This window comes from Theobroma cacao, chromosome 5, assembly GCF_053813885.1.
Source record: "Theobroma cacao isolate CCN51 chromosome 5, ASM5381388v1, whole genome shotgun sequence".
Taxonomy (NCBI): Eukaryota; Viridiplantae; Streptophyta; class Magnoliopsida; order Malvales; family Malvaceae; genus Theobroma; species Theobroma cacao.
This window is the reverse complement of record NC_142643.1, coordinates 207,043-232,714: the sequence shown is the minus strand read 5'-3', so window position 1 is coordinate 232,714 and position 25,672 is coordinate 207,043. Positions and strand designations below refer to the sequence as shown.

Here is a 25,672-nt window from a genome sequence, read left to right as displayed (position 1 = left end):
TTTTTGTTTGTTCACTGTACGAATTAGCACTCTCTGATCACCTGCATCACAATCTGACACTTCAAGACCCCCAATTCTTTTTTTTTTTTTAATTTCTGCTTTGAAAGTGTTAAGTTTCTGTCAACATTAAGCTTGTAAACGATAAAAAAAGTCAAGCATATGCATCTGCTTTTCTGTTTCAGCTTGCAAAACCTGTGTCTCATGTAAAATTCCGAAGCAAACCCATTTACCAACTGTAAATCAATTATGGAAAGAGCTTTCTTTAATTGTACTTGTACAAGCAGGCTGAGAGGGATGGCGTGGCTACTTCTCTGATCACCATCAGAAACGACGCGACGAGTCAAAGAGTCTGCCGCCAACCTGGCGCCTTTTCACTATGATGACAGATAGGAGATGTCCCTCGCTCTCAACTCTCGAGATCATTGTCTTTATGAAAAAAATAAATAAATTACACAATTTTCCTTACTTTATTTTTGAAATTATATATTGCCAGAGGGTACTGGTTACTGTTTTATTACTGGTTACTGATTTAGGCAATTGGCCAGCAGAGTTTTTGAGCGCAAACTTGCTGTTTTTCTTCTCATGCTTTGGCCAAATGTTAAAGGACCGTGGTCCATGCATGGTGTTTGTGTATAGCTTTCACCGTATGGATATGTTACCAAAAAGTTTCATGTCAACACTCAAACAGAAAGAACACTGAAACAATCAAAAATTGTCACCATCATGTGTATATATATATATATATGGTCAATCTTTAGCGGAACATCCCATCAAGGAGACGAAAGATGCCAATAATGGATCTGCTTCTACTCTTTTGTAAGATGTGATACAATCTTGCACCTTGAGAGGCGTCAAAAGTACCAAACAGTGTGAATATGCCCAGGGTATTCACCACTTGCAATTTTTTTTTTTTCTTTTGTAAATTGTCTTGTGAATAATCAGATATCCAGAAGAAACCAAAGAGCAAAGGGTCACTCTTGCCACAACTATTCCTAGAAAAAGAAAAAGAATAATTAGAGATATTCGAGGTCTTAGGCGCGGTTGGGTCCAAAAATGTCAACATAATTTCCAGCAATCAAACTCTGTTGGAGGTTGATTAATCAATACAGTGAAGTTTGGATTTAGCAGATATAAAGCCATCCAGGACAGGTACTAACTACACAAGCCCCATCATTTATTCCCAGGAAAGCATTGCACGCAGTTGTGATTGAACAATTTAGATCAGTTGCCATGTCATTGCAGTCTTAAAACTGGGACCATCCACTTCACACCGAATTTTGCTATAAAAAGGGCTGCACTTTAGGACATAATTCCATGCTCAAAATTATCTCAAAGCTAGCTTTACAAAATCTTTTCTTGGTTGAGCTTTGCTAGCTAGCTGGTCACTCTATATATTATCTCATTTCCAAAACTAGAGAATGGCAAGCAACAATGTTGAAGCTCAGGTGCCAGAAGAAATGCAAAACAAAGCCATTGTGGATACACTTTACAAGGCACTGGCACATGGTGGCACCAGCACCGTCGTCAAACTGCTAGCAAGTGACCTGGAATGGTGGTTCCATGGGCCTCCCCGGTGCCAGCATATGATGCGCGTGCTCACCGGGGAGTCAAGCCACACGGAATTCAGGTTTGAGCCAAGGAGCATCGAGGTGGTTGGTGATTGCGTGATTGCGGAAGGTTGGGAAGGAGCACAAGTGTATTGGGTCCATGTATGGACTTTGAAAGACGGTCTGATTACACAGTTTAGGGAGTACTTTAATACATGGCTCACTGTGCGGGATGTGAAGCCACAAGGCTGGGAAATTGGGCACGACAGCCACACTCTGTGGCAGAGCCACCCCAGGGACTTGGCACGCCGCTCCTTGCCCGGCCTTGTACTTGCCATATAGATATTAGGAAGCTACCGGTTCAATGCTTGGGACATTGCATGCATGGAAATAGTCAAAATGGACCTACGTTAAGCATCTCTGTCTGTTTAACTGTAAATTATGTAACCGTGTTTTGCAAGTGAGCTAGCACATTTATTGAAATGAAGGTTCTTCGTTATTTATTTGTGGTTGGATGGAACTATTAAAAAAGAAAAAAAAAAAAACCCCGAAGAAAACCAAAACAAAACATGTGGAAATTAATTGGAATTGATTGACAGTGAAAGAAATTCTACTACAAAATACCAAGTATAACAAGCTGGAAATGTTAAATCGGAGACCAAGGGCATTAGCCTGAGGTCTGAGAAGTGAAAGAAAAAAACATGTGAAAGAATGCTGCAAAATTAAATATGTTTGCAGGCAGACAATTTAGGTTCCTGCAACAAGGAAGCATCAACAACAAAAATGCCATTGAGCACAATCGGCTGTGTCAGGTTTCCCCACGGTAGGAGTGATCAACGATATGTTCCCTATATATGAAAATTTCAAAAGAAAAAGAAAATCCTAACCTGAGGTTGGTTGTTAGTTATCTACTGCTCATCCTGGACTGGAACTAGAGGATTACATCTTGTAGGAGGTGAAGGCTCCAGGAAAACATGAATTGCCACTCCACTACACACAGATTTCGACAGGCTACAGCTACTGATAACAGAAGTGCTACTAGGAGCTTCAACCTTACCTCGTGTTTTGTTTTATATTTCTATGTTTCAAATTCAGAAAAACATCACTACCAACTAACCAGATTTTTGTTTCCACTTTTGTCTTTTCATTGCTGTCCTATGCCTAATGCATGCCTATGTTAAGAGTTAAACCCCGATGAAGCTAACGAGGTTCAAATTTTCAATAAATTCCAATCTACATCTACTTCGGCCTCTCTCACTCTTTTTAAGGGCCCAAAAGCTTAAAAAATGGCCTTCAATTCGGCCTTATGGATCTTCAAGGTTTGGACTTGCCTTATAACTGATCCAAGGAAGTGATCATTTTTTACCCTGAAATGAATTTCTAAATTTTTATTCCCCAGATTTTCGATATTATTATCACTTTCACATCCTAAGAGAATTAAGAAAAGGAAAAACACAAATTTCGTAATTTATGCAATTGCTTTTGGGTTTTGAGTTTCACAATCTACTTGTTGCTACATGTTTTCCTCTTTCATTCTTCAATACCCAATGCAAGATCCCACCAACGGAGTTCAAACAACTTTTACAGCACTCTCTCTGACGCCAAATCGAGAAGTGAACGGAAGAACTGGTGAGGATACATGGGAGGCTGCTCTGCCAGTGCCTGATAGCAGTGTAGCAAAACATAGAATGTCAGAAATGAGATACAGGAACAGTATATTAGTCTTCTACTCTTCTTTGAAGCTGCATGTACCAATTCTGAACAACACAATGAGCCAAAGCAAAAGCCTGCCACACATAAAATGAATGCTACATCTTGTGGGTACCGGATGATTTTACCTGGTGTATCAAGACAGTGGAAGGAGTCATTCCAGGCACCGTATTGACCTCTATGACCAACACCTGCAAATTTCGTTACCAGGAAGATAATGCTTCAATCTAATACTGACGAATTCTAGATCAATCAGCACATTGCTACCACTTAATCTTGCAGACAATCTGTTTTGTAACAATCATCAAGACATCGAAAGAGAAAAGGGGCTTCAAAGAGACCCACATGACATCACAAGCAGAGTCGGCCTCACCAAGCATAACTCAAGAGAGTAACGGAAGACTGTATAACATCATAGAAACAACATACCTCACCACTGTCGACATTAACAAATGCGTCCATTCTTGAAAATCCTTCCAGTTGCAGAGTGTTGGCAATTAGTTCAATACGTTGCTTACATCGCCCCAAAACCTCATTACTGAATCAAGAAGGGAAAAACTCATTCCATGGAAAGAACAATCCAAGAAAAAGAAGAACAATTTGCAAAGATTTGAAAAGAAATGCATGACTTTGCCTTTGAAAGTATCAGAAATGCACTTTAAGTATTAGTTTATTTGGGAAGTGGGAACTGATACATCAATAATGAAGTGACGTGAATATCATACTGTCTGCTAGGACAATTTTCCATAAAGTAAGATTTCTTGACAAACCTCATAATTGATACAGGGGGAGGAGTCAGATTGATGCCAGTTCCACCTGTTAAGCAAAAACTATATCATTACTGCACATAAAATGCTCTCTATACATAAATACATGATTATTTCCCTGGAAAAGATTCACAACAAAGTACCCTCCTGCCAAACTGTGTTAAATTACATGATTAAGAAACAAACCTTGTCAAATGGAGCAGTACAAAAGCATTTCCCTCAGTTGATTCAGATCCCAAATTCATTTACTTGTTAATTAGATTTAATAGTGAAAAAAGACATACCCTGAAATTTCTCCTCAAGGGACAAAATATCACCAGTTTCCTTGACAGTAATGCTAGGACTCAGTGAGTGCATCGATCCCCGTTTTCCAATAACACCAACTGTTACTTCTACCCATCGACTGTGTCCTTTCCATAGGAGGTGCTGTGAATTTGCAGTTGCAGTTTTGGACGAAACAACAATCTCATCTGTCTCCACAAAAGGTTCAAAGATCAAGAGCTCTGGAGGAGGGTTTGGCATTTCGATCATACCATGTGCCTAGGCATTGTACAAAGGAACGTTAAGAGTTTATAACAGAAACTCGATCATGCTACCATAGACATGCAATCTGCAAGTGAAAAACCATTTTAGTAGATTTAACGCCTTGCTCCGGAATTGAATATGCTAATCAATTAAGAAAGTTATAATATCTCTCTGCAACTCATAATTTGAGAGGAAAATGGCCAGCTAGAAAACACGAATTTTAGAGAATCAGGGACCACTTCCACCAAAAATTGAGCAAATATTAGACTTCTTGAGATTTTTTTTCAACATATCCCCGTGATTTTATTGCCAAAGAACCTTTTCCCCATTTTTGTTCAGTTTCTGGTTAGTTCAAGGTTAACCCTTTTAGAACTATTTCTTTCATGCCTTAGAAACATCAACTATGCAAGTGTCAGACTTGTCCTTGGATCTATTTCAGTCCAGTTAAAGGTTCTCAATAGGTGGTAATCTGCTCATCTGAGGGCACGATGAAGTGTAGCCAGGCTTTTTATACCTTCGAAAAACTATTAGGAGGAATCCTCAAAAGGCAATCATCCACTGCTTTTGCATACACTGCAAGGTCCTCTGCACAACTGCAGGTAGAAGATGATTAGAATCATTATACTGGATAAAACCAGAATATTCTATTGAATGACATAGCTCTAGCAGATATCAGAATTATTTACATTTCACAGTCAAGTGGCAAAGGTAAGTCAGTACTCAGCCTTGAACAAGGAAGATTAACCTACCACAATCTTGCAACACCAGTCGAGCATCCATCCCTCGCTGGTTTAATGCATAATGTTTCACACTGAAGCTTTGAGGTCAAGTCATGCCAAGTCTGAAGAATGGGCATCTTCAGTAATTCCTCTTTTCGCTTCACATCTTTGTTTATGGTAAGAACTCCCATGTCTCCCAGCTGTTGATTTCCACAGACTCTAATGCTTAGTATATAAAAATCTACTCAAAGCTATAATGAGGAGCAAAAGGTGGTCAAAGAAACTCTGTTTTTCTTTCAGAAAATCCTAAACAATAATTTGCTAACATACATGATTAAGAGCCAGAGATGTTGCAACTTTATCCATGCAAATCTTTGAAGCTTTTACACCAGGACCTTCACATGAAAAGAGAACAAGAAAGAAAGGAAAAATGATTAACCATTTAAAGAAAAATGGTGATCTTGATACAAAAGAAGTAATGAGGATGAACCTGAATAAGGAATTTCTTCAGCCTCCAGCAAAGACTGAAGTGTACCATCTTCACCTATGCCTCCATGCACTGCAATTAACATCAACTTGGTGATTGAAAACACACTGAAACAAATCTCAAGAAAGATGTTAACAATATAACAGTCACACAATTCAAGTCCTCACTGCCTTCCTTTGGTCCATGCATTCACGAGAAAGTGAAAGGCAGCACACAGCAAAAGTAAATTGAAAAACAGAAAAAAGTAATTGATTGGACATATGATTCCAAGATATGCAACTGTATTTAGCAACTCAACAAAAAGTTTTCTATGATAAAGGATATGTGAAATCCATCTTGGCTATATTCAAGAAAAAAAAGATAATATGTGTAAGCGTAATTTAAGAATTATCTGACATCCACAATTACTAGGCTATCTATTTCAACAATAAATTTGGAATAGTAATGAGTCATTCACTACTACCAAATACATAACCAAGAAATAGAACCTGAAATAAAAACTGTTGCTTCGACTTCCTTGGCAAACTTGATCCACTCTTTCAGCGAGTATCTCACAGGTTGCTGATCAGTTATATCAAATCCCATGAACCAGCCATGTTTCTTCAAACCTTCCATGAGTTCATTCATCACTTGGTTTCTTAAGTGAGACGTCAAGGCAGCTCGAGCTGGTTCAATTGCCTCCATGCATGCATCAAGGACTTCCTCTGTTGTGTGTCTCAACACAAGAGAGTAACTGTAAGTAAAGAAAAAGAGGAACATAATTTCATTAGTCAAGTTAGATTAACAAGATCATAGAAGGCAAAAGAAGCAACAAAAACCACCAACTGATCTATCATCACTAATTCCAAGATTAGCTGCTTCCATAAAAGACCAGTAGCCAATGAGAACAGGAAAGGGAAAAACCATAAGAAGGGGATACCTATGACCATCAAAAGGAGATGTTTTCCTGGAAACCATGCATATAAAACAGAAGAAAGATGCAGCCAGATATATGTAAAGGGTAAACTTACGGTAATAACCAAACTTCTCTGGAGCTCACATCAGACTCCTTTTTATCTGAATCTGTAGTAGATGAATGGTCAATTGAGCTAGCAAGCAAACAGGGAGTGACATCAAGCTGTAGACACCAACATCACCTATCTCAGACAGTATCACACCTATCACACACTTTTATCATAATTTAAGTAAAAGGGCATCTTTTCTTTTCTTATAAATTAGTACAATTAAAGCGCGGCCATAGATGATGTGAAGAATTCTAGTATTACTGATCTAAAAGACATGTATCAGAAAATGGGACAAATAAAAGAGCTTACATCATCAAATGCTTGCAAGTTGAGCCAAACATTAGTTCCACTCATAAGGGATACTTGTCGCTCTGAAGTGTCTCCTCCAAAAATGACAAAGACTTTATGAATGCCTTCAAGCCCTTTGGATGTTTCAGTAGGCTTCAAGCATTTTGAAGTTCTGCGCAATTGACCTGATTCACTACTATATGTTGCAAGCTCAGGAAACCTCAAGCAAGCACGATGGATTATGCTTCGCAGAATGTTCGAATGAGAAAACCCAACCTAAACAAAAAATGTATGTTTTGGGGTTAGATGCTGGTTCAGTAAAACTGGATGAAAACTAGAAAGAATTAAAGATTTCCTGCCTCAACCCTACTCATGCAATATGATCTGCAAAGCAGCCAGAACCAGTGAACCAGGAAGGAAGGACAAAATGTTTTTAGTTATGTACATTTCATACCTTAAATATCATAAATCATTTCAATACTTTGTAGCTTTTGGCTTTCTATAAAACAAATTTTGTGATAAAATACCTACAAAAGTTACTTCTAAGTTCTAACTGCACTGTGTATTTAACTGAGATTATTTTTACACTCCATGGCAGGACAAATGATAGATGTTGTCCATGCCCTTTAGAAGCTATACTGAAAACTTACACTAAACACATGAAAAACTTCTATATATACTCAAAAGTACCTTTGAAGCTTGCTGAAACAAGAAACTGGTTTGTTCCATCCCACTAATCTGACAGATAAAAGGAAAACTCGGTATGAGATATACGGAACATCGAAGTCAACAACTACTAGGGAAAAGAATCAGAGATTAACTTTACCAAGTTGATGTCAGTAAATAGAATCGTGCCCAATTCTGTCATTCCATATTTATCTTCAGAAGAAGATAATGCCTTTGTGGTAGAAGGCAAAAACCATCCATCAATTCGAGCAAAATCACGCAGACCAAGCCTTCGAAATAACAGAGATGCCCCTTCTCGGATACTTTTGATTATATCAATAGGAAAACGAGGAGGAGTGTGATAAGCAACCTATAAGTACAGAAAATATTTCCAAATTAGGAAAACAGTGTAGTATTTAAACATCAAAGTGCACAACTCAAAACTAAAAAGGTTATACACCCATTCTGAGTGTTGCAAGTGCGTGATAAGTGATAAGCTCTCTAGATAGAAAATTCAGGGATGCAATGTTGAGAAACCTGTTGTGTGGGAAGATACTTCCTTCGATAATTGAAAATTGCATCTCTCTCCCTTACATCACCACTGCCATGAAATTGAAGCTCCACCTGGGCCATAGATTTCATTGTGTTATTACCAAATCATCTACTAGGCTGAGGTAAAATTACTCATTCATCTTAAAAGAACTAAATTTATAAGATGTTTTATTATGGCCAAAAACTAATCCATGAAAATAAAAAGTCATGTTAAAGGAATTCCTAAATTTTTTTATTTTTAACCTTCTTTGAAATTCCACCAATTAATTTCACTCTGCATTACTCAAAGTCTAGCTCCTACGAAAAGTCAAACCTGAAGAACTAATCACATTTAGAAATAAAAGTTGTCAAAATTAGCTTCGTAAGTGCTAAAAGTTACTGATATTAAGTTGTAAGGGAAAAATTTTCCTAACAAGAGAATATAAAGAGATAAAATTGATGATAAAGACTTATATCTGTAGTGTATGCAAGTATGAATACCCCTTTTTTATGGTAGATTTACATGAGAAACAACAGTTGGCAGTAGGAAAACAGGTTGGCAATCAAAATCATGACCCACATCAAGAACAACAGTCTCTAGGTCAGAGTTACCTCGGTTGGCAGTAGGACAACAGGTTGGCAATCAAAACCATGACCCACATCAAGAACAATGGCTGTAAATTCACTCCCCCCTTCAAGAAATAATTCAACAAGGACTCTATCATCAATTCCCTACGAAAAAACAAAGAACATAATTCATTAGTTAACACCAATGGCAGATTCGAAACATTATTACTTAGTCTGAATTTGTAGCCAGTTTCTCCTCCAGCTCAGTCCAAAATTAATCCTGTTTGCTGAATCTTCAGGAAAATTTCAACAAAGAGCTGATAATCAATTTTCCACCCATTTACTTCATTCTTCCAGAAGAACTGAAAATTTCTTTTAAATTCTCCATTACTAAAAGATACAGATAGAAATAATATACTACATGAAACATTTTCGCATATTTAGAAAAATTTTCTAAGGATAATAGGGAATGAAACCTAAATTAAATCAAACTCACTTGGTGACCTCATGCATTGGCTGGATCCAATATTTGACATAACAACAGTGGATTAATGTTGTATATGAAACCTAGTATACCTGTGAAATAATTTCTTTAGCCTTTTTAAGTGAATCAGTAACTCCATATGCAACTGTGACACCAATGCTTGACCCTGCTCTTGTTGGTTTGACCTAGAAAAAAAATGTTACCATGAAATTTCAAGACAAAAAGGTCTGTCAAATTACCTCACTATAGCGATGTACCAAATTACACAAGAGTAGGAAGCATGACTTACCACAACTTTCCCAGAGTTAAAGTCCAACTGGTTGCTTGCAAACCATTTTGATAATTCAGATTCATTCACTTCGCTTCCCTAAAACACCATCATAATTTTAATAGCACAAAGTGTAGTCAGATACATTTAACTCTAAAATGCTTATACAAGTTCTTCTATATTACTATAAAATCAACAGTAATGTTTGCATTAGGGCACAAGAAGCAAAGAGACTGCTTTTGACCATAGGCATCATATATAACATTTCAGCAGCATATTTACGATATTGCAAAATTAACCAGGTTTCTTAGATTCTTTGAGCTTTGCTAAGAATTTCCAACAATATACAGAGGTATCTGGGCCAAAATTTACCGCCTAGAAAAGATGGCAGATAGGGACGTTTATGATCTAGGCAGTATCCTGAAGAATTATGATAAAGTAGTACGTAGGTAAAACCAAGGAGGTAAATCACTTCAGTGCTTTAACAACCTCCCAAAACCATCTTCAGGAAAAATAAGATTGAAATCAAAATAACAGGAAATCACAATAGCAGGAATCATAACATAAGCGAATAGAGCTTTTGTCACCCGGTAATCATGAGGGTAAAACATTGAGTATTTGCGCATGTGTGCATAAGTTGTGTGTCCTGCAGGGATTATGCACATGCAAGACTGAATAGCAACACGCAATAGATAATTGAGCCAAACAAGAAAACACTGTTTAAGAAAACTATGAAATCACCTGGACCAAGAAACTAGGTATTGTCACGAATCCGTGTTTGCTAAGGCTCAGGGAGGCATCATACTGCAATAAATTAAAACGACAGAGTTAGCATTGTCTTTTCCTCCCAACAGACAATTGAAACTAATCAGTAACCATTCTACAGAATCCGATGCATTCAACTCTCCATTCAGAACCAAATAAGTAGGCGCATAGTGAACAGATTGGTCATTAATGAACCATAATGCATTAGGTCGGTAGATTTTACATAAGAAGTATAAACAGATTGGTCATGATGATACGAGAATGATGCATTACGTTGTTAAGTATGAACAGACTGGTCATGATGATATGAGAAATAAAGTTTCTGAACCTTGTCAAATGCTTGACAACACTCCTTGGATCCTGTGCCAACAAATGGAACAGTATGTTCTTCCAATAGCTCCTGAATAGTCATCAGATGGAAAAAATAATTATGTATTATCAAACAGTCTATGCAATATAAAACCTTCAATAAATGATACTAATGTTTGTCTGCATTAGTGCAATTCATAGTTTATGATGAAGGATTATAGCAATGCACCTGAATGCCACCATCTTCACCAAACCGACCATGTATAACAGGGAAAACTATGTCCACCGAGGCAGCTAGATGCTCTGCAAATTCAGACAAAGACCGGAAACCTTGGGCAAGGCTGCAATATATAGACAACTTTATTCATCTTAATGCATTAAACAATTCATGTACAACGAAAGAATAGGTTGAAATTGCTCACCTTTCGAGCTTAAAATCAAAGTCTGAAGGAGTATTCGAATATACCTGAAGAAAATCAGAAGACCAGTGAGTATTGGTAAAAATGTTACAAGAACAAGCTGTTTAAGAAATATGTGAATTATAACTAAAAAATTAATCTATTAAAACATAACAAGCAATGAATACAGCTGGTCACAGATGAATGAATTAATATTGGAAAGTAGAAAAACCTGAGCAGAGGATATTGCATAGGCATTGAGATGAGAGTCAATGTAATAGCAGCTTACACGCAAATCCTCTCCCTGTCAACAACCACAACTATCAGTCAGTACTACTGTATTAGTATGAATGCAGATATTCGTATGTATATTATGCATGTATAATGCATTGTATTGACCTGTATGTGATCAAGTACGGAGCGAGCAGAGTTCAAGGAAATCCCACGCTCCGCCGATGGACCTCCACATATCACCCCTACTCTCAACACCTGACTCTTCTCCTCTTTATCCACCACTAAAGCGTCCGCCACCTGCGCAGTGGCGCGTGTAACTCCAACTCCCACGGCTTTTGAGGAAGAAGAGGAACGACAACAAGCAGTTGTCACTGATTTCGGACCGAATTTGCCAATCAAGTTTGAGGAGGAAGGGAGAGACGATGATGGGTCGTTCCAGTTGGGGTTGGCGACACGGAGGAGAAGGGCGAGGTTGGAGCCGCACGAGAGGGATGCCATCGTTAGGAGAAGGGGAGGGGGGGGGGAAGAGTTGAGATACAAAACTAAGTTAAGAGGTGATGAAGCGAAGAATCTTTACACATAAATAAAGAAAAAGAGTGGAGAGTGAAGTTGGTGGCACTTTGTCTTCAACTTCTTTTTCGTTGTTAGAATATGATTTCCGGCGGCAGAGTAACGACATTTTCATTGGTCGTTGCTGCCGTCTTTTAGTGCCCGGATTGTTTCCTTTGTAGTTTTTATGATCAATTAAGTTTAAGCCACAAGCCCACAAGTCATAGAAAACCAACCGTCCATCCTTTCGGATACTTGGATTCACTCTGTTTCCCCATTTGCTATTGGTTGGGTTAAGATGGCCACCATTAAGGCTTGGCTCAGAAAGTATCAAACTCTAATCTTGCCCAAGGAGGATAGGCCTCTGATTCTCTAGCCCAACAAGTCCAAGCCGCAGCAGTTAGGCCCATTGGTAAAGAAAGTATGGTCCGAGCCCTGGCCACCTTGGTGCTCCTCCTGAAGCCTAAAGCCTAAAGCCTGTAGAAGAGGTAGCTACTAGTGCATTTCTGCTCTTCTTTCCTAATTACTAGTACTACGTCCTTTTACTCTTCTCGATGCTGATGGCTTACGCCCATGGCTCCACATCCTCTACAAGCACATGGCATGCACAACTAAAATGACCAGAACGAGAAGACATCAATCAAAGTTTTCAGAATGCAATTACTTTGGACAACGAATAACTAAAGTCATCCATCGTATCGTCAAAGTGATTTCGGATGCTATAAATATGTATAGTCCAAAACCGTTGTCGGTCTAATCTATCCTTCTGGTTTTTGCAACCATGCGGTGCCAAAGGAAATTTTCTAGTGTTGCAGAATCTGTGTCAAGGCTCGATGGATCACAACATGCAAAACAATCAACGTCTCTTTATATGGAAAAAGTGGAAGATCCTCATCAAGTGGGGGATTCGGTCGTTTGTCATACAAGCAAGGGTTTCTTTCATTTTCTTTAGAGACTCCGCTGATCTACGCTAGTCTGGTATTCCTTTAATAATTTCGCTTCCTAACGACTCAATTATTTGAAACTCTAATGCATAAAAGGAGCACTTTTTGACAGCCAAACGTCCTTTCATCCAAGACTCTTTTGTATGTTTATGTTGCAATCAAAGTCCTAAGAATCCTGATACGGTAAGGTCACACTCTTTTACAATTGTGCAGAATTTTCTTCCTACTGGCAATTATTATTTGTACTCCTCCTCGTTTCAAGAGTTATAAGGACATGCAGAAAAGTGAAAACCGATATTCCCCTTCTCTCCTCATTCGTTCACTTCAATATGCATGTGGATCGATTGCTGGCTCGGCGCCACTCATGCATCCCAAAAACTAAAAACAAAACGCACAAGTTTTAGGTACAATTTTTCACTATACATATATATGTTTCGTTCCCTGTTATCAATTGAGGAGTTTTGAATGATGGATTTGGAGTCTGTAATGGTGGTCAATAGTTTCAGTTCATTCAGGTGCTAAGTATGCTTGATTAAGTTCCTGTAATTTGTCTTTGAATTATTCAATTAATGTTTCGTTGAACAGTGGACTGACCATATATATCTAACTTTTTGTCCCATATGGTATACAGCAACTCCGGTTCTACCGACAATTTCTTTAGTCTCTGATCAATATTCTTGCATGAGATCCCCACCAAAGACCATGGTGATGGAAGAAACTGCTTTTATGAGCTAGCTTATACTATAAGAGAGACTAATTAATCAAAAAAGTTAGTTGCTGGTTAAGGGTGCTTAAGTAATCTTGGGCATGTATATCATCAGAAGAATCCAAATATTGGATTCAGATTTTAACATGTAATGATGAGGTCATGCATTACATGATATAAAACTTTATGATCTTATAGTTAGACCGGGAACCTGCTGGAGGCAAGACCAAAGATGGAACCTGCTGTCCTGCTGACTAGACGGAAGATGCTTGTCAATCACCACATTTCTGTTCTTTGTCGCAATTCTCAACCCTCTGATTTGTCTTAACCTTCTCCCTGTGTACCTAATCGTCAACCAGCTTCATTGCCTGAGGAAGGCACATTAAGGGTATTAGATTTTGTCACCTACACGTTGCGCATGGTGATGCTAGGATGACGACCATCTATACAGATTAATAGAGAACGCGTAAAAGTTCCCCTGTATAAAATTATAAGCACATCTGACAGCAGATAATCTAAATCCCTTCTCCCTTCACATTTTTTGTTGTATCTGGGCTAAGCATACAGCTTAGAAAGAGCCATTAGAAAAAGGACATGAGTGAGAACAAGCGTGGGGATTCCAACTGTACTTCAACCCCATCCACAGGTAAGGTTTTCTGATTGATAATGTTGATTAAATAATGAGAATAACTTCAGATTGAGCTGCAGGCCTTAGCCTTCAACATAATAACCAAGGTTCCAAGTTGCTCGATCGTTTAGCTGTAACATCAGGCGAGTGAAACGGATCCTGAAAGGAAAGAATGAGATTGGAATCTTAATAATTACACATTCAAACTGTTGTTGGTCACAGTTGAAGGTTGACTTGTCATTATGTGAGACAGGAAAATGTATATGCATGATTTGATGGTGTTGGGTGAGGATGTGTTGTGGGTGTAGGCTCATGATCTGTTTTTTAAATTTTTAATCCCCAATTAATTACTCTAGCTAATCACCATTATAATCAAATTGCCGCCACTGCCTAGCTAGCTAGAGATTGTGCTTGCAAGTGATATCTCCATTACCATTAGCTTTAAATTAGTCTTTTACCCACTTCCATGCTTGTCTGCCCCTTTTGCCTTTTCATCTTGATTCACGGAGCAACACCTCACTAACCCACTATAACTTGATTCATAACCCCTTTTTTCAGTACTTGTTCGTAAAATAATACTTTCTTTTAGAATGTGATGTCAAGTGTAACTCGCTTCTAAATTGACATTTTCTTCCATTAAACAACTTGAGTTTCAAAAGAGACATTAGGAAATGCATATCCATATCCTTTCTATGGCTTGGCAGCTGCTGGAAATAGTGTTTCTTATTATGTGTTTATAATTCTCTTCCTACTCATATCTCTATCAGAGGTCTTGGGGTGGAATTCCAATTCAATGGTCCGCATCCCACAAAAATTTTATGGCTGACATTGTTATTAATGCTGAATGGTTATCTTCTCCAAGTTGATATAAAAGGAATTCTGGCGACAAATATATGTAGCATTTACAGTTGATCCTGCATTCTCAGTGGAGGCTGTCATCATCTCGCAGACATGCCAATTGTGACACAGCCCCTCCATCTGGTTCAATCAGCAAAGTCTACTGAGCTTAAAAGTTATGTGTAATCGCCATTTCTATCTTTACATATATTTATACGTACCTTTTCATAGTTACCACAGATTATGAACTCTTCATAACAGAAAATAGAGCAGATTAATTAATGTATAAGTATGAGGTTTGACAGTTAAAATTTGAAGACTTAATTAGTTTGATATTAATGAAAAGTGAGGAGTAGGAGTAGGAGTTGGAGTACTGCAAAAAAAAGGAGTTTTGATTTGCATCTACCTTTTTAAGCCAAAGTCTCTTGCTTTCCGCTCAGGGTCGTCTGGACCATACATTTGCAATAGATTAGGCATTAGTTTTGATTGTTCTCCCATAGGCCACCAAAGATTTTCGCAATCCTTTGAATGCAACATGGATGTCTACTCATGAATTGCTGTCACACTCCCCCTTTCTCTCTCTCTCTCTCTCTCTGTCTCTGTCATTTGCATGCACATATTATATATGTATATATATATATATATATGATATATATGTGTATAGATTGATACATACATACATATATATATATATATATACACGCACTCGTATATTAAAATCAAATATATATTGTTAATCGATAAGTGATAAAAGTAAAATAAGATTTGATAGATCTTAAATTAAAATAACTTATTGTACATATTTTGTATTCCAAAAGATAACCAAATTAACATTTTTAATTTGTATTATCTCTTGATTATGTATGGTGTATGGTAGACGACGTTATAAGTTGCTTGTGTTTGTTGGTGAGTAATAGATGGTAGTAAGACCAATCTTTGCATACAGTGAGGCTGTCATTCAACTACTGATTCTATCATATCTAGATTTTGGGTCGAGGAAACAGATAATTTATGATTGAAACGTGGAGAGAGAGAGAGAAACAGGGAGATGCTCTTCTTCTCCAAACATTCGAAGACATGAGAAGCATCTATGACCTCAACAGTGGGAAGTGGACTTGGAAAAGACCTTAGGGAGTCGAGGGGGAAAGTGGGTCTAGTAAAAACGACAATCAGTGCAATCCTGAAATTCTAAAACCCGACACATTATCCCCTACTCATCCATATTTAAATATGGGATTTGGGAAGGAATCCCATAAATAAAATTTACCTCCAGCCATCTCCTTGTTCGTGATGATACATGTGCCCCACATTTCCACCATTGCTACAAACCTTTGAACCATATGTAATCTAACCAGCACATGATCATTAACTTGTTGGATTATTGGGCATGCAGAGACCCCATAAGTTGTAGGAATTAAATCTTTTTATATTTGCAAAAAGCTATATATATACATATATATATGTATGTATGTATATGTATACCCTCTCTTTATGTAATGCTGCTTTATGATAATTAAGGAATAATTTAGATATAATTTGTTTAGTTAAGTTTATCTTTACAATTGTGTTTAAAATTAGAGAAAATTGTAGGAGACGACTTTTCTTTATAAAGACATTTTAAAAATAACCATCGAAATAAATTTAACTGTTTTTACCCATATTTAGTCATGATTTGACGAAAATAACTTTTAAACTAATTCAAATAAATTAAAATATTCATCACAATTTCTCCCCATTACTCATCATCTGTGCTTCGGATTTCTCTCTCACCATCTCAGTCTCTCAAATTTTATCGATTTCTCTGTTCGGCATTCATCTGTTATACTTCTGATTTCTCTCTCCCACGTTTTCATATTTCTCTTTCTTACGCTTTCAAGACACCGAGTAATGGTTTTGACGTGCTTGGTTGGGTGGGTGACTGTTTGGGAAATTCGATTTTTAAGTATTTTGGATAAAAATAAAACTGAAAAAATAATCACAAATGTATAAAATAGCTTTTAATTGAATCAATTCGGTACCTGAATACCAATAAACTCAAAATTTTGAAATTTATAAATCTAGATTTTCAAAAAAAAAAAATTTTAGTCAAAGTAGGTGTTTTAGATAAAAAAATATTTGTATTTTGATTTGTGAAAACATGTTAGAAACACTTTAATCTGTGCCAAATTGTCAGAAAAACAAAAAAAAAGTTGAGAGGATTTGAAGTTTTAGTTCGTAAGTAACAACAATAACATTTTAAACATTAAAGCATAACAAAATGTTTTTGAATATGTCGTGTAACAATAATATTTTTTCAACATGACGTGTAACAACAATATTTTTTTTTCAACATGGCGTGTAACAACCTTTTTTAACCATGGCATGTAACAATAATATTTTTTTTCAACATGGCATGTAACAACCTAACCATGGCTTGTTACAAGTTTTTGTACATAGCGTGTAACAACCTAACCATAGCTTGTCATAAGTTTTTATACATGGCGTGTCACATATTTTTGTATATAGCGTGTAACACGCTAACCACCGCTTGTCACAGATTTTTGTACATAGCGTGTAACAAGTTAACCATAGCTTGTCATAGGTTTTTGTACATGACGTGTCACATATTTTTATACCTAGCGTGTAACACACTAACCATAGCTTGTCACAAGTTTTTGTACATGGCGTGTAATATCATAGCGTGCAACTTCATTAAGGGTAATTTTATCCAACTTGGCTAAAAATAGTTAATCTTATAAAAAGTATTATTTTTAAAAACATCTTATCTTTAAAGACTATTTTTTAAAATACCCCTTAAAATTAACTTATTTTGTCTCGCTACTTGAGACAGAAAATGTAATTTCTCATCAATCTGTCGCAAGAGTTTATCTTGATACCTTTTCTGCAGCACATTATATATTATTAAGCCAAGCATATTATATAAAGAAGCAAAAAACAGTTAATAATGTAATTCAAACAAAAATGAAAACGAAAATCAAATGAATATATGGCTAAAGGAGACTAAATGGAGGGGTTTGAGCATAAAAGTGGGCTAATTGCACCTGGCTTAAGCATTGGTCTTAGATGACCAATTAATAAGGCAACTATATATAGCCAAGGAGAGGTACCATTGTGTAAAGTACAATATACCTACTTCTCCATGCATTAACAATGGTGATGCTGACAAGCTCTTAAATTATGATTTCTTGTTCTGTTTAAAGAATGGACTTAGCAGCCTTTCTTTCGCGGAATTAATTACTATGTGTTATATCATATTCCTTTATTATTATTATTATTATTAGGATATATAAAAAACGTTAATATAATATGTATGTATATAAGTACTTATGTATAAAGAGTTGAAATTTTCTTTGAATTTAAAAATACAGATTGGGAAGAGTCAAGAGTATTTTAATTTCTTCTCTTTCAGGCTAATAAATACATTAACGAAATTTAAGTGGTTTTGACCCATACAATCCTGGTAGGGTTGTTACCACAAGAAAGAAGAATTTAAATATACTATAATTATAATTTGAGAATTTATGATGAATAGCTAACCTTTTGGTTACATATTTATGAATATATAGATGTAGAAACTGATGATGAACTCATTTTCAATATCTAGGGTAGGGATCACATATACACCTTGATACTGTTTTCTAATTTGCCAACTAAATATTGGTGTAAAACTGAATGAAAACAGTATGTACAGTGAAGGTTGAGGGGAATAAAAGCATTCCCACAAAGCAAGCTGTCACACTTGCCATTTAAAAGAAGCTTCGATGTCAAGGAATGCAATGGTAACTGCAGCTACTGTTCATCAGGTGCTATCAACAGAAATTAGCAGTTATTGCTTCTCTGAGACATTTGCATTTCAGCTTCACAAAGGGATGCGCGGTGTGGTCCTGTTGTAGCTAGTTGTGACAATTTTTTCATTTTTCTTTTTGGGCTGCAAAACTTGATGGTCATGGCATGGGGTCCCGCACTCAACTAAGCTTTTTTCAATTCCTGCCCCATCCGGCCACACCCTTCAAGCACACTTCATTTGCTCCTTTTGTTATAAATGTGTGACAATGGACTGTCAGAAATTTGCAGATGGGTGACCCAGAATTCTCCATTTTAAGCTCTCTCTCTCTCTCTCTCTCTCTCTCCCTTCCTGATCTTTCTTTCTGATCTTTCTCTCCTTGTTGGGCGAGCTGTGAGGGTTATAGCATGAGAAGGTGTGTGCTGAGCAAGATGGAGAAGCAGGGCACGTGCATTACTAACTCATGCGTTCAGTTCACTGAGGCCAACGCATTAATTTCTAGCTTTCAGCTAGCAGTTCACTCACTACTCACTACTGCTACCTTCGGGAATTAGCTAAGCTGCAGTGAGTTAGTTTTTCATGTGCCCCTCTTCCCCATCATGACCACTGCACCTTGACCTTGTGTACTTTGAAGAGGATTAATCTGGGTGGTTATCATCAAAATAAACAATAGAGAAAGCTCTTATCTCCTTGTTTTGATTCTAAACAGTCACAGCAAGCAGCTAAAATCGACCGGAAAAGAGCCCGATGTTCATCAGGTGAGTTACAACTTATCGGAAATTGCATGCCGTTGCCACTTGATTATTAGTTAAGCCTGTTAGAGAATTTGCTGGTATGCTGTAGCGATCAAAAAGGGAGGTCTTTGATTATCCTGATATAGCGTCAAACTTGTGGTCAGATGTTAGGATAAAGATGAAGAAAAATATCTGCATCCGCATGGAAATTCTGTGAGTTTCTCTGTAATGAAATTTTCAACAATGTCATACAGCCCATAATTGAATAGTAACTGAATGATAGGTCATACATCGGTAACAGAAAGGTAAGTTAACTTGTAAGACCGAAATTAATTTCAACTAATCTCCTCCAACTTCAGGTTTTGGTTTTTTTTTTTTCTTTTTTACCTGCCATCCCTTAATTTCTCTTTCACTCCCTTCATATCTTTTCATCCTATTCTGCATTGCAAGGTTCTCTTTAATTACCATTTTTCATGTACTTAAAAGAATGGGAACTGTGATTTCATACAGAGATATAACCTACCCAACAGGACCTAAATTGCAGGAGTATAACCTCAAGGAGGGGAGGGGTGATGTCTCTAGCAGCCAGCAAGCTACTACGCAGTAAAAACTTTTCCTTAGACGATGTTTTGGAACAAGACGTGTGGCACCAAATGCTTTTTAAAATGCTTTATTTTAAACGTTTCTTCCAAAGGCAATCAAGAAATTGCATCCAACCAACATTTCAGTATTTTATAATAGGCAAACCACTTCAACTTCCAGCTGCAACATTAAAATACTAGTACTTTCTGCTAACTAGTGCTGCTGAACTTGAGCTCACCTACCTTATTAATTTACACCATATACCATATCCTTTTCGCCGTCTCCAGCACATCTGTACATAAGTGTGTGTGTGTGTGTATACATATATATATGAAACAATGTCTCATATAATCAAGTTATAATACTTCTTCCACAACATCGGGATAAGAGTAGTTTTCCACTTTGCCATGATGCCATCCACCTTCAGGTTGAGACAAAGGATACAAAAGGAATCGCTGAGCAATTAAAACGAGAAATATATGTCAGAAAATTAACACGATCGTGGTGGAGAGTGGTATATTTTTCTGGTGCCATATGATTAATTCTCATTCCATTTGCCAGTAAAAAGAAGAAAGTTAGATAGAGAGAGATAGATGGAGCAAAGACACATGATTTTGTTGAGAAAAGTGTTGGTTTATAATCATGAATAGGCCATTTGGTAGCATGGTACCACCACCCCGGGGACAGTACAAGATAACAACCATATGTCCATTCCCTTCTTTTCTTTGGCCTCTTTTCCTCTTTCCCTTTCATACACGTTGGAGTGACAAGGAAAACCCATGGGCTACACCTTGCGCTCAAATCCAATCCTGATTATTGCTCATTTACCAGGCTGCATAATACTAACAGCAACAGGCGTTCCTTTTGAATTTCCACAATTTGAGGGATAGGGGTTAGGGGGTTTGATTAATTGGTCATTTGAGAGGGTGGCTTTCTTCTTATCTTATTAAAAACTAAATGGAATGGAAATTAATGTACCCACTGCTGCTTTGAAATGATAAACCAGTTTGGCTGCGATTCCTGGCCAGGCTGCCAGAAGGATTCGTGTCTGCTTTGGTTTGTCACCTCTTGCCTTGCAAGTTTCGCAACACATTCACCCACAAGTCTTCTCTCTCTCTCTCTCTCTCTCTCTCTCTCTCTCTCTCTTTGGTTCTTAAGTTTTTTCCCAGTCAATATGTTGGTTGGATCTTATTAAAGAGGCCTGTTGTAAAATCCTAAAGTATTAAGCTTTTATTTAGTTCTTCGATTTTGTGCTATTTGGAGGCTGGGTGTTCACATTTTTCCAGCATTCAGAGAGGAATTCTGTTCACACCGACAAAGTTTAGCACAAGCAAGGCCACTGAAAATTGACAACAAGGTTCTTGGGACAGTGCGGTTCCTTTAAAACTAAAAGTGGCTAGATCAAGAAAATGATGCAAGTACCTTCACAATTTACCATCTCATCCCCACTAAACCTCTAATTGTTCATCTTTGTCCCCACTCTGTGATGTATGACTGAAAATGAGATGCAAAAGTGAAATGAGGAGAGAATTAGAGTACGTTGAGAGAACAAAACACCATCTTCCCTTTAAGACCACATAAGGGATAATACTATTTTGAATGACCTGTAAGTTATCTTTCTCTAGTTGAAAGTGGTTGAATCACTAAACCACTCTCAGTCCTACTCAGATCAAAAGCTTTGTAAAAAAAAAAAAGAAAAAAAAATCAGAACAAAAGCTTACACTATATGTCTTACTCCAGAATCTAGGTCAAGGATTATGTCAGAAGGCAAACTTACTTATGTTTCTTTTGATCTTGAATGCAAAAGACTAATCCTAGTTAATATGCTGAATGGACTTGGATCGATAATACTATCCACACAGCTCCTGTTTTAAGTGTCTATCTGCAATTAAAACTGAAAACCTTGAGGGTTTTGCAATCTCTAATTGACTACGGTAGTACAGAGGGCCATGGTACACTGGATGCCTAATATTACAATTAACTTGTGACATGATTTGTATGGTATGGAAAAAGGAAATTTGGGGAACATGGTGTAAGATCATCGGTTATAGATCCAAAATAAGCACTGGAATTATGTAGCTAAACCTAATGGCTGTGGCCTTATAGCCTGCAGACAAACATGGTGTAAGATCATTGGTTATAGATCCAAAATATGCACTGGAATTATGCAGCTAAACCTAATGGCTGTGGCCTTATAGCCTGCAGACAGGTAGAACAAATTGTAAGTTGTTTTGGGATGATTGATCAAACCAGAAACTGCCATTGTGGTCCAACACTTGAGCTAAGAAGAATGTGGAATGCAGGTGCACTGCCAGCATGTGCACTAAAGAAGGGGGCATACAGCGATACTTAGATCATTTTGATGCCAAATTATTTCAAACAACAGCTAGGAACAACAAAAAGACAAATAGGGTCTCCAAGAAACTGAATAATTAAAGATTACATGCAGCACTAAAAACTAGCATGTTAATTGCAGGATATATCGGAATGTCCAAATGACTATGCAGTACTAAAATTGACATTCAACTCCATTCTCCATAGCCTAATAATATCAATCTCAAAGCCAACTTGGTAATTTAACTCTTACAAAAATATTACTCAGATAACAGTTATAAAGAAAGGAAAAAAAACAAAAGGTACTAGAGTAAATTACATTTATACACAAACAGCTGGTACTTCCGCAAGTCAAGTGTGTAGGTTTACAGAAAAAAAGAAAAGAAAGGAAAATGTTCCATGTGCACAAAAAAAAATAATGCAAAATATAGGTTTATGTCCAGAACTGTATGTTATGTCTACCATGTTTCTACATAAATATATAAGACAACTAACAGCCCACACAATTACAGAATTTGAAATTATATCCAGCAAAAAGGTACAATGCAAAAGGCCCCTTCTCTAGCTAGTCATTCATTGGGCGCATTTTTCAACCACAAAAATTTACTAGGCCATTGGAGTAGCAATTATGCAATGGCTCTTGACTAGTTACTTGAAATAAGAAACTTCAGTCATCCTATATGGGAGACTTAACAATCAGAATTACAAAAATGCAAAAAAATATTTATTTTGCAGCTTCTCAATCCCATCTGGAAGACCCAAGATTGTTAGACCTCCCTCATTACTTGACAAGACTATTCAAAGAGAATTTACTGATTCAATCAAAGTGGTATTGGCAAAATTGATTTTGGATTCAGAGCTAAGGAGAAGTGCTTCCCAGCCCCTAGCCCCAGGAGAAACATTCTTGGCAACCATTTTCCTGAGCAATTCCAGCGCCTCACAAACTAACCCTCTCTGGCACAGACCACAGATTACCTCATCAAATGCCAAACTCTGGTGGCAAAAGCACTTATGCAACACTTCCTCCACCAAACCATGTGCTTCAAGTATTTCACCTTTACTTACCAAACCATCAATTATTACCGTATATGAAACCAAACTCATTTCGATGCCCTTATATTTCATCTCCTTAACAAGCTCCATCGCTCTACTTATCTCACCAACCTTACAAATTGCCTCCAATAACATATTATAAGTGAGCACATTAGGTTTGCAGCGTAACTCCTCCATACAAGCTACCATCTTGATTCCCTCTTCAACTTTATTTTGCTTGCATAGAGCATCTATATAGGCATTGTAAGTATAAACATCTGGAACCAAACCCAACATTAGCAATTCATCAAACAGCTCATCCGCCAACATGTAATCCCCTTCTGCAATAACCCCATTTAAAGCCATAGTGTAAGAAACAATACCCGGCTTGATTCCAACAGATTTCATTTGATTTAGAAAATCCAAAGCATCCAAGCCTCTCCCTTTTTTCACCAAAAACCTAATCAAGCAATTATAGTCACTCATAGCAGGACAAAAACCAAGCTTTCCCAATTCCCTCCAAAGCCCCATAACGTCTTCACCATCCAAATCCGCCTTTGCACAAATTGATGATAGTATAAAGGAGCAAACTTTATCATTAACACCAAGCCCTTCGTCTATCATACGTTGTAGAATATCTATAGCATAACTAACCTTGTTCATTCTACAAAGAGCGCTAACTAATATACGGAGAGTTGATTCTTCAACTCTTATGTTCATAAGCAGACTCTTTAACAGGACCTGAGGGACCAACTTAAGGCTATATTGATTTCTACAAAGAAGTGCGAGTAAAGAATTGAGAGAGTAGGCAGAAGGGACGCACCTGAACTTGGGTATCCTGTAAAAAATATCAACAGCATCTTGGATTCTGTTAGCAATGCCATAGGTTGTGATGAGGTCGGCGAAAATGTACTCGGGTGTTTGAAACTTTTCAACGTGTTCAAGGTGATGAAGCACAGAAGGAATGTGGTTGAAGTGGAGATTTTGGATCAAGGTTTTGATGAGAAAGTGATAAGCTTGAGGTGTTGGGTGGACGTTGTAGAGGCTAAAAGAACGAACGAGAGTGGAGAGGAGGATGGGTGGAGGAAGGTTATCTTGTGCTACTGCTACTAGTTGTTTGAAGGATAGCATGGCTTGTTTTTGGGTGAAAGTTTGGTTCCATTTGGTTTTGTAAGCGAAATGAGGCCATCTTCTATGCTTTCTCAGGAACAAGTTCCGGCATCTCACCATCTCCTAGACCAACATTAGGATTCTTCAACTCATTTTGTAAAACAGAGAAGCCGAGTTTACTATTGCAGAGTTGGTAGAAATTGTTAGGAGCAAAAAGAACAAGAAAACCGATGCGGTTCAGTTGGCTGGCTCTTTCTTTGAATGTAAGAACAGTCACAACAACAACACAAGCCACGACGAGGCTTTGGGGATGGGCCTGTTTCTCCTTTTGGATATCAATTTCTTTCAAGCTTCGGAAAAGGGCTTTGCACCAAAAGTTATGAACACGATTCACTTTTAAAGCAGGCCTAATAACATGAAGCAACAAAACTAACCCACTTGGTCGTCATTGCAACAATTCAGAGTTTTGAAGGAATAAACCATTTCGTTTTGATGAACAAAGCAATCCAACTGGTTAACTTTAGATGGAAAAATTGACTCATCCGCCACTTTGTCCGGAAATGAAAAATTGCTTTGCCTGTCTGAAAAGCACGTCTTTGCTAAAAGCATGTGGGGGCCACGGCTTGGCATCCTGACACTGCGTTTGTTGCTTAGCAGCAGAGAAAAGAAGAGGCAGAAACAAGGCGCGTGGTGTTAGAGTGCTGCATTAATGCTGAAAATGCCAAAAGAGTGAAAGACAGATTTATGGGTCTTGGTTACTTTTCGTTTTCAGATCATTAGCTAAGTGCCATGTCCTAAATCTTATCCGAAAACAAATGCCAGGTGGTTGTTTCTTAACGTGAGTCATGACATAGACACAGAGAGATAACCATAAAACTAGAAAAGGAAAGGACAAGATTATGTAGTAGCACTGTACATGATTAAGAGGTCCTTCTGTCACGTTCTGCCCATCGTCACCTCTATCTGTTATTTCTTTATTGTCACTACTTGTGACATTTTCAACAACAAAAAAAAGGTGCCGAATCCAACCTCACAAGGCATTGGATCTAACCTTTAGAGGCCAAGCCAAATCCGACCACGCAAGCTCCGATTTCAACCTCTGAAAACTAAAATTCGACCTGTCTCGAAGAAGATCAACCTCAAACCTGATTACACAGCGATCA

General features: G+C 37.5%; 3 protein-coding genes and 1 long non-coding RNA gene across 4 annotated transcripts; 2 read left to right on the top strand and 2 right to left on the bottom strand.

The window, feature by feature from the left end:
- Positions 1 to 1,334: 1,334 nt before the first annotated feature.
- Positions 1,335 to 2,030, top strand: LOC108662067 (Nuclear transport factor 2 (NTF2) family protein). Its single transcript, XM_018121175.2, has one exon. It carries the CDS (start codon positions 1,419 to 1,421, stop codon positions 1,887 to 1,889), a length of 471 nt encoding a protein of 156 aa, XP_017976664.2. The 5' UTR covers positions 1,335 to 1,418; the 3' UTR covers positions 1,890 to 2,030.
- A 960-nt stretch (positions 2,031 to 2,990) lies between these two features.
- Positions 2,991 to 11,969, bottom strand: LOC18597425 (D-alanine-D-alanine ligase family). The gene is made up of 24 exons (XM_007026464.3): positions 11,435 to 11,969; positions 11,268 to 11,339; positions 11,060 to 11,103; positions 10,867 to 10,978; positions 10,657 to 10,728; positions 10,305 to 10,367; positions 9,585 to 9,662; positions 9,388 to 9,480; positions 8,857 to 8,976; positions 8,251 to 8,337; positions 7,874 to 8,083; positions 7,738 to 7,785; positions 7,069 to 7,323; positions 6,766 to 6,872; positions 6,244 to 6,488; positions 5,759 to 5,827; positions 5,599 to 5,663; positions 5,299 to 5,468; positions 5,064 to 5,142; positions 4,309 to 4,564; positions 4,028 to 4,073; positions 3,687 to 3,795; positions 3,386 to 3,448; positions 2,991 to 3,209 (listed from the first exon to the last, which is right to left on the bottom strand). Exons 1-24 carry the CDS (start codon positions 11,765 to 11,767, stop codon positions 3,129 to 3,131), a joined length of 2,877 nt encoding a protein of 958 aa, XP_007026526.3. The 5' UTR covers positions 11,768 to 11,969; the 3' UTR covers positions 2,991 to 3,128.
- A 6,568-nt stretch (positions 11,970 to 18,537) lies between these two features.
- LOC108662258 (uncharacterized) lies at positions 18,538 to 21,082 on the top strand. Its single transcript, XR_001928077.2, has 2 exons — positions 18,538 to 19,475; positions 19,982 to 21,082. It is a non-coding gene; the product is annotated as an uncharacterized LOC108662258 (long non-coding RNA).
- A 1,701-nt stretch (positions 21,083 to 22,783) lies between these two features.
- On the bottom strand, positions 22,784 to 25,056 carry LOC18597423 (Pentatricopeptide repeat (PPR) superfamily protein). The gene has a single exon (XM_018121490.2). The coding sequence runs from the start codon at positions 24,627 to 24,629 to the stop codon at positions 23,166 to 23,168; it is 1,464 nt and encodes a 487-aa protein (XP_017976979.2). The 5' UTR covers positions 24,630 to 25,056; the 3' UTR covers positions 22,784 to 23,165.
- Positions 25,057 to 25,672: the final 616 nt, after the last annotated feature.

Coding starts and splice junctions, on each gene's coding strand:
- LOC108662067 (XM_018121175.2), top strand. CDS start 1,419: ATGGCAAGCAACAATGTTGAAGCTCAGGTGCCAGAAGAAATGCAAAAC.
- LOC18597425 (XM_007026464.3), bottom strand. CDS start 11,767: ATGGCATCCCTCTCGTGCGGCTCCAACCTCGCCCTTCTCCTCCGTGTC. Junction 11,340..11,434: donor CCGTACTTGATCACATACAG/GTCAATACAATG, acceptor GGTTGTTGACAG/GGAGAGGATTTGCGTGTAAG. Junction 6,489..6,765: donor AGAGAAGTTTGGTTATTACC/GTAAGTTTACCC, acceptor CTTTACTTACAG/TTACTCTCTTGTGTTGAGAC.
- LOC18597423 (XM_018121490.2), bottom strand. CDS start 24,629: ATGGTGAGATGCCGGAACTTGTTCCTGAGAAAGCATAGAAGATGGCCT.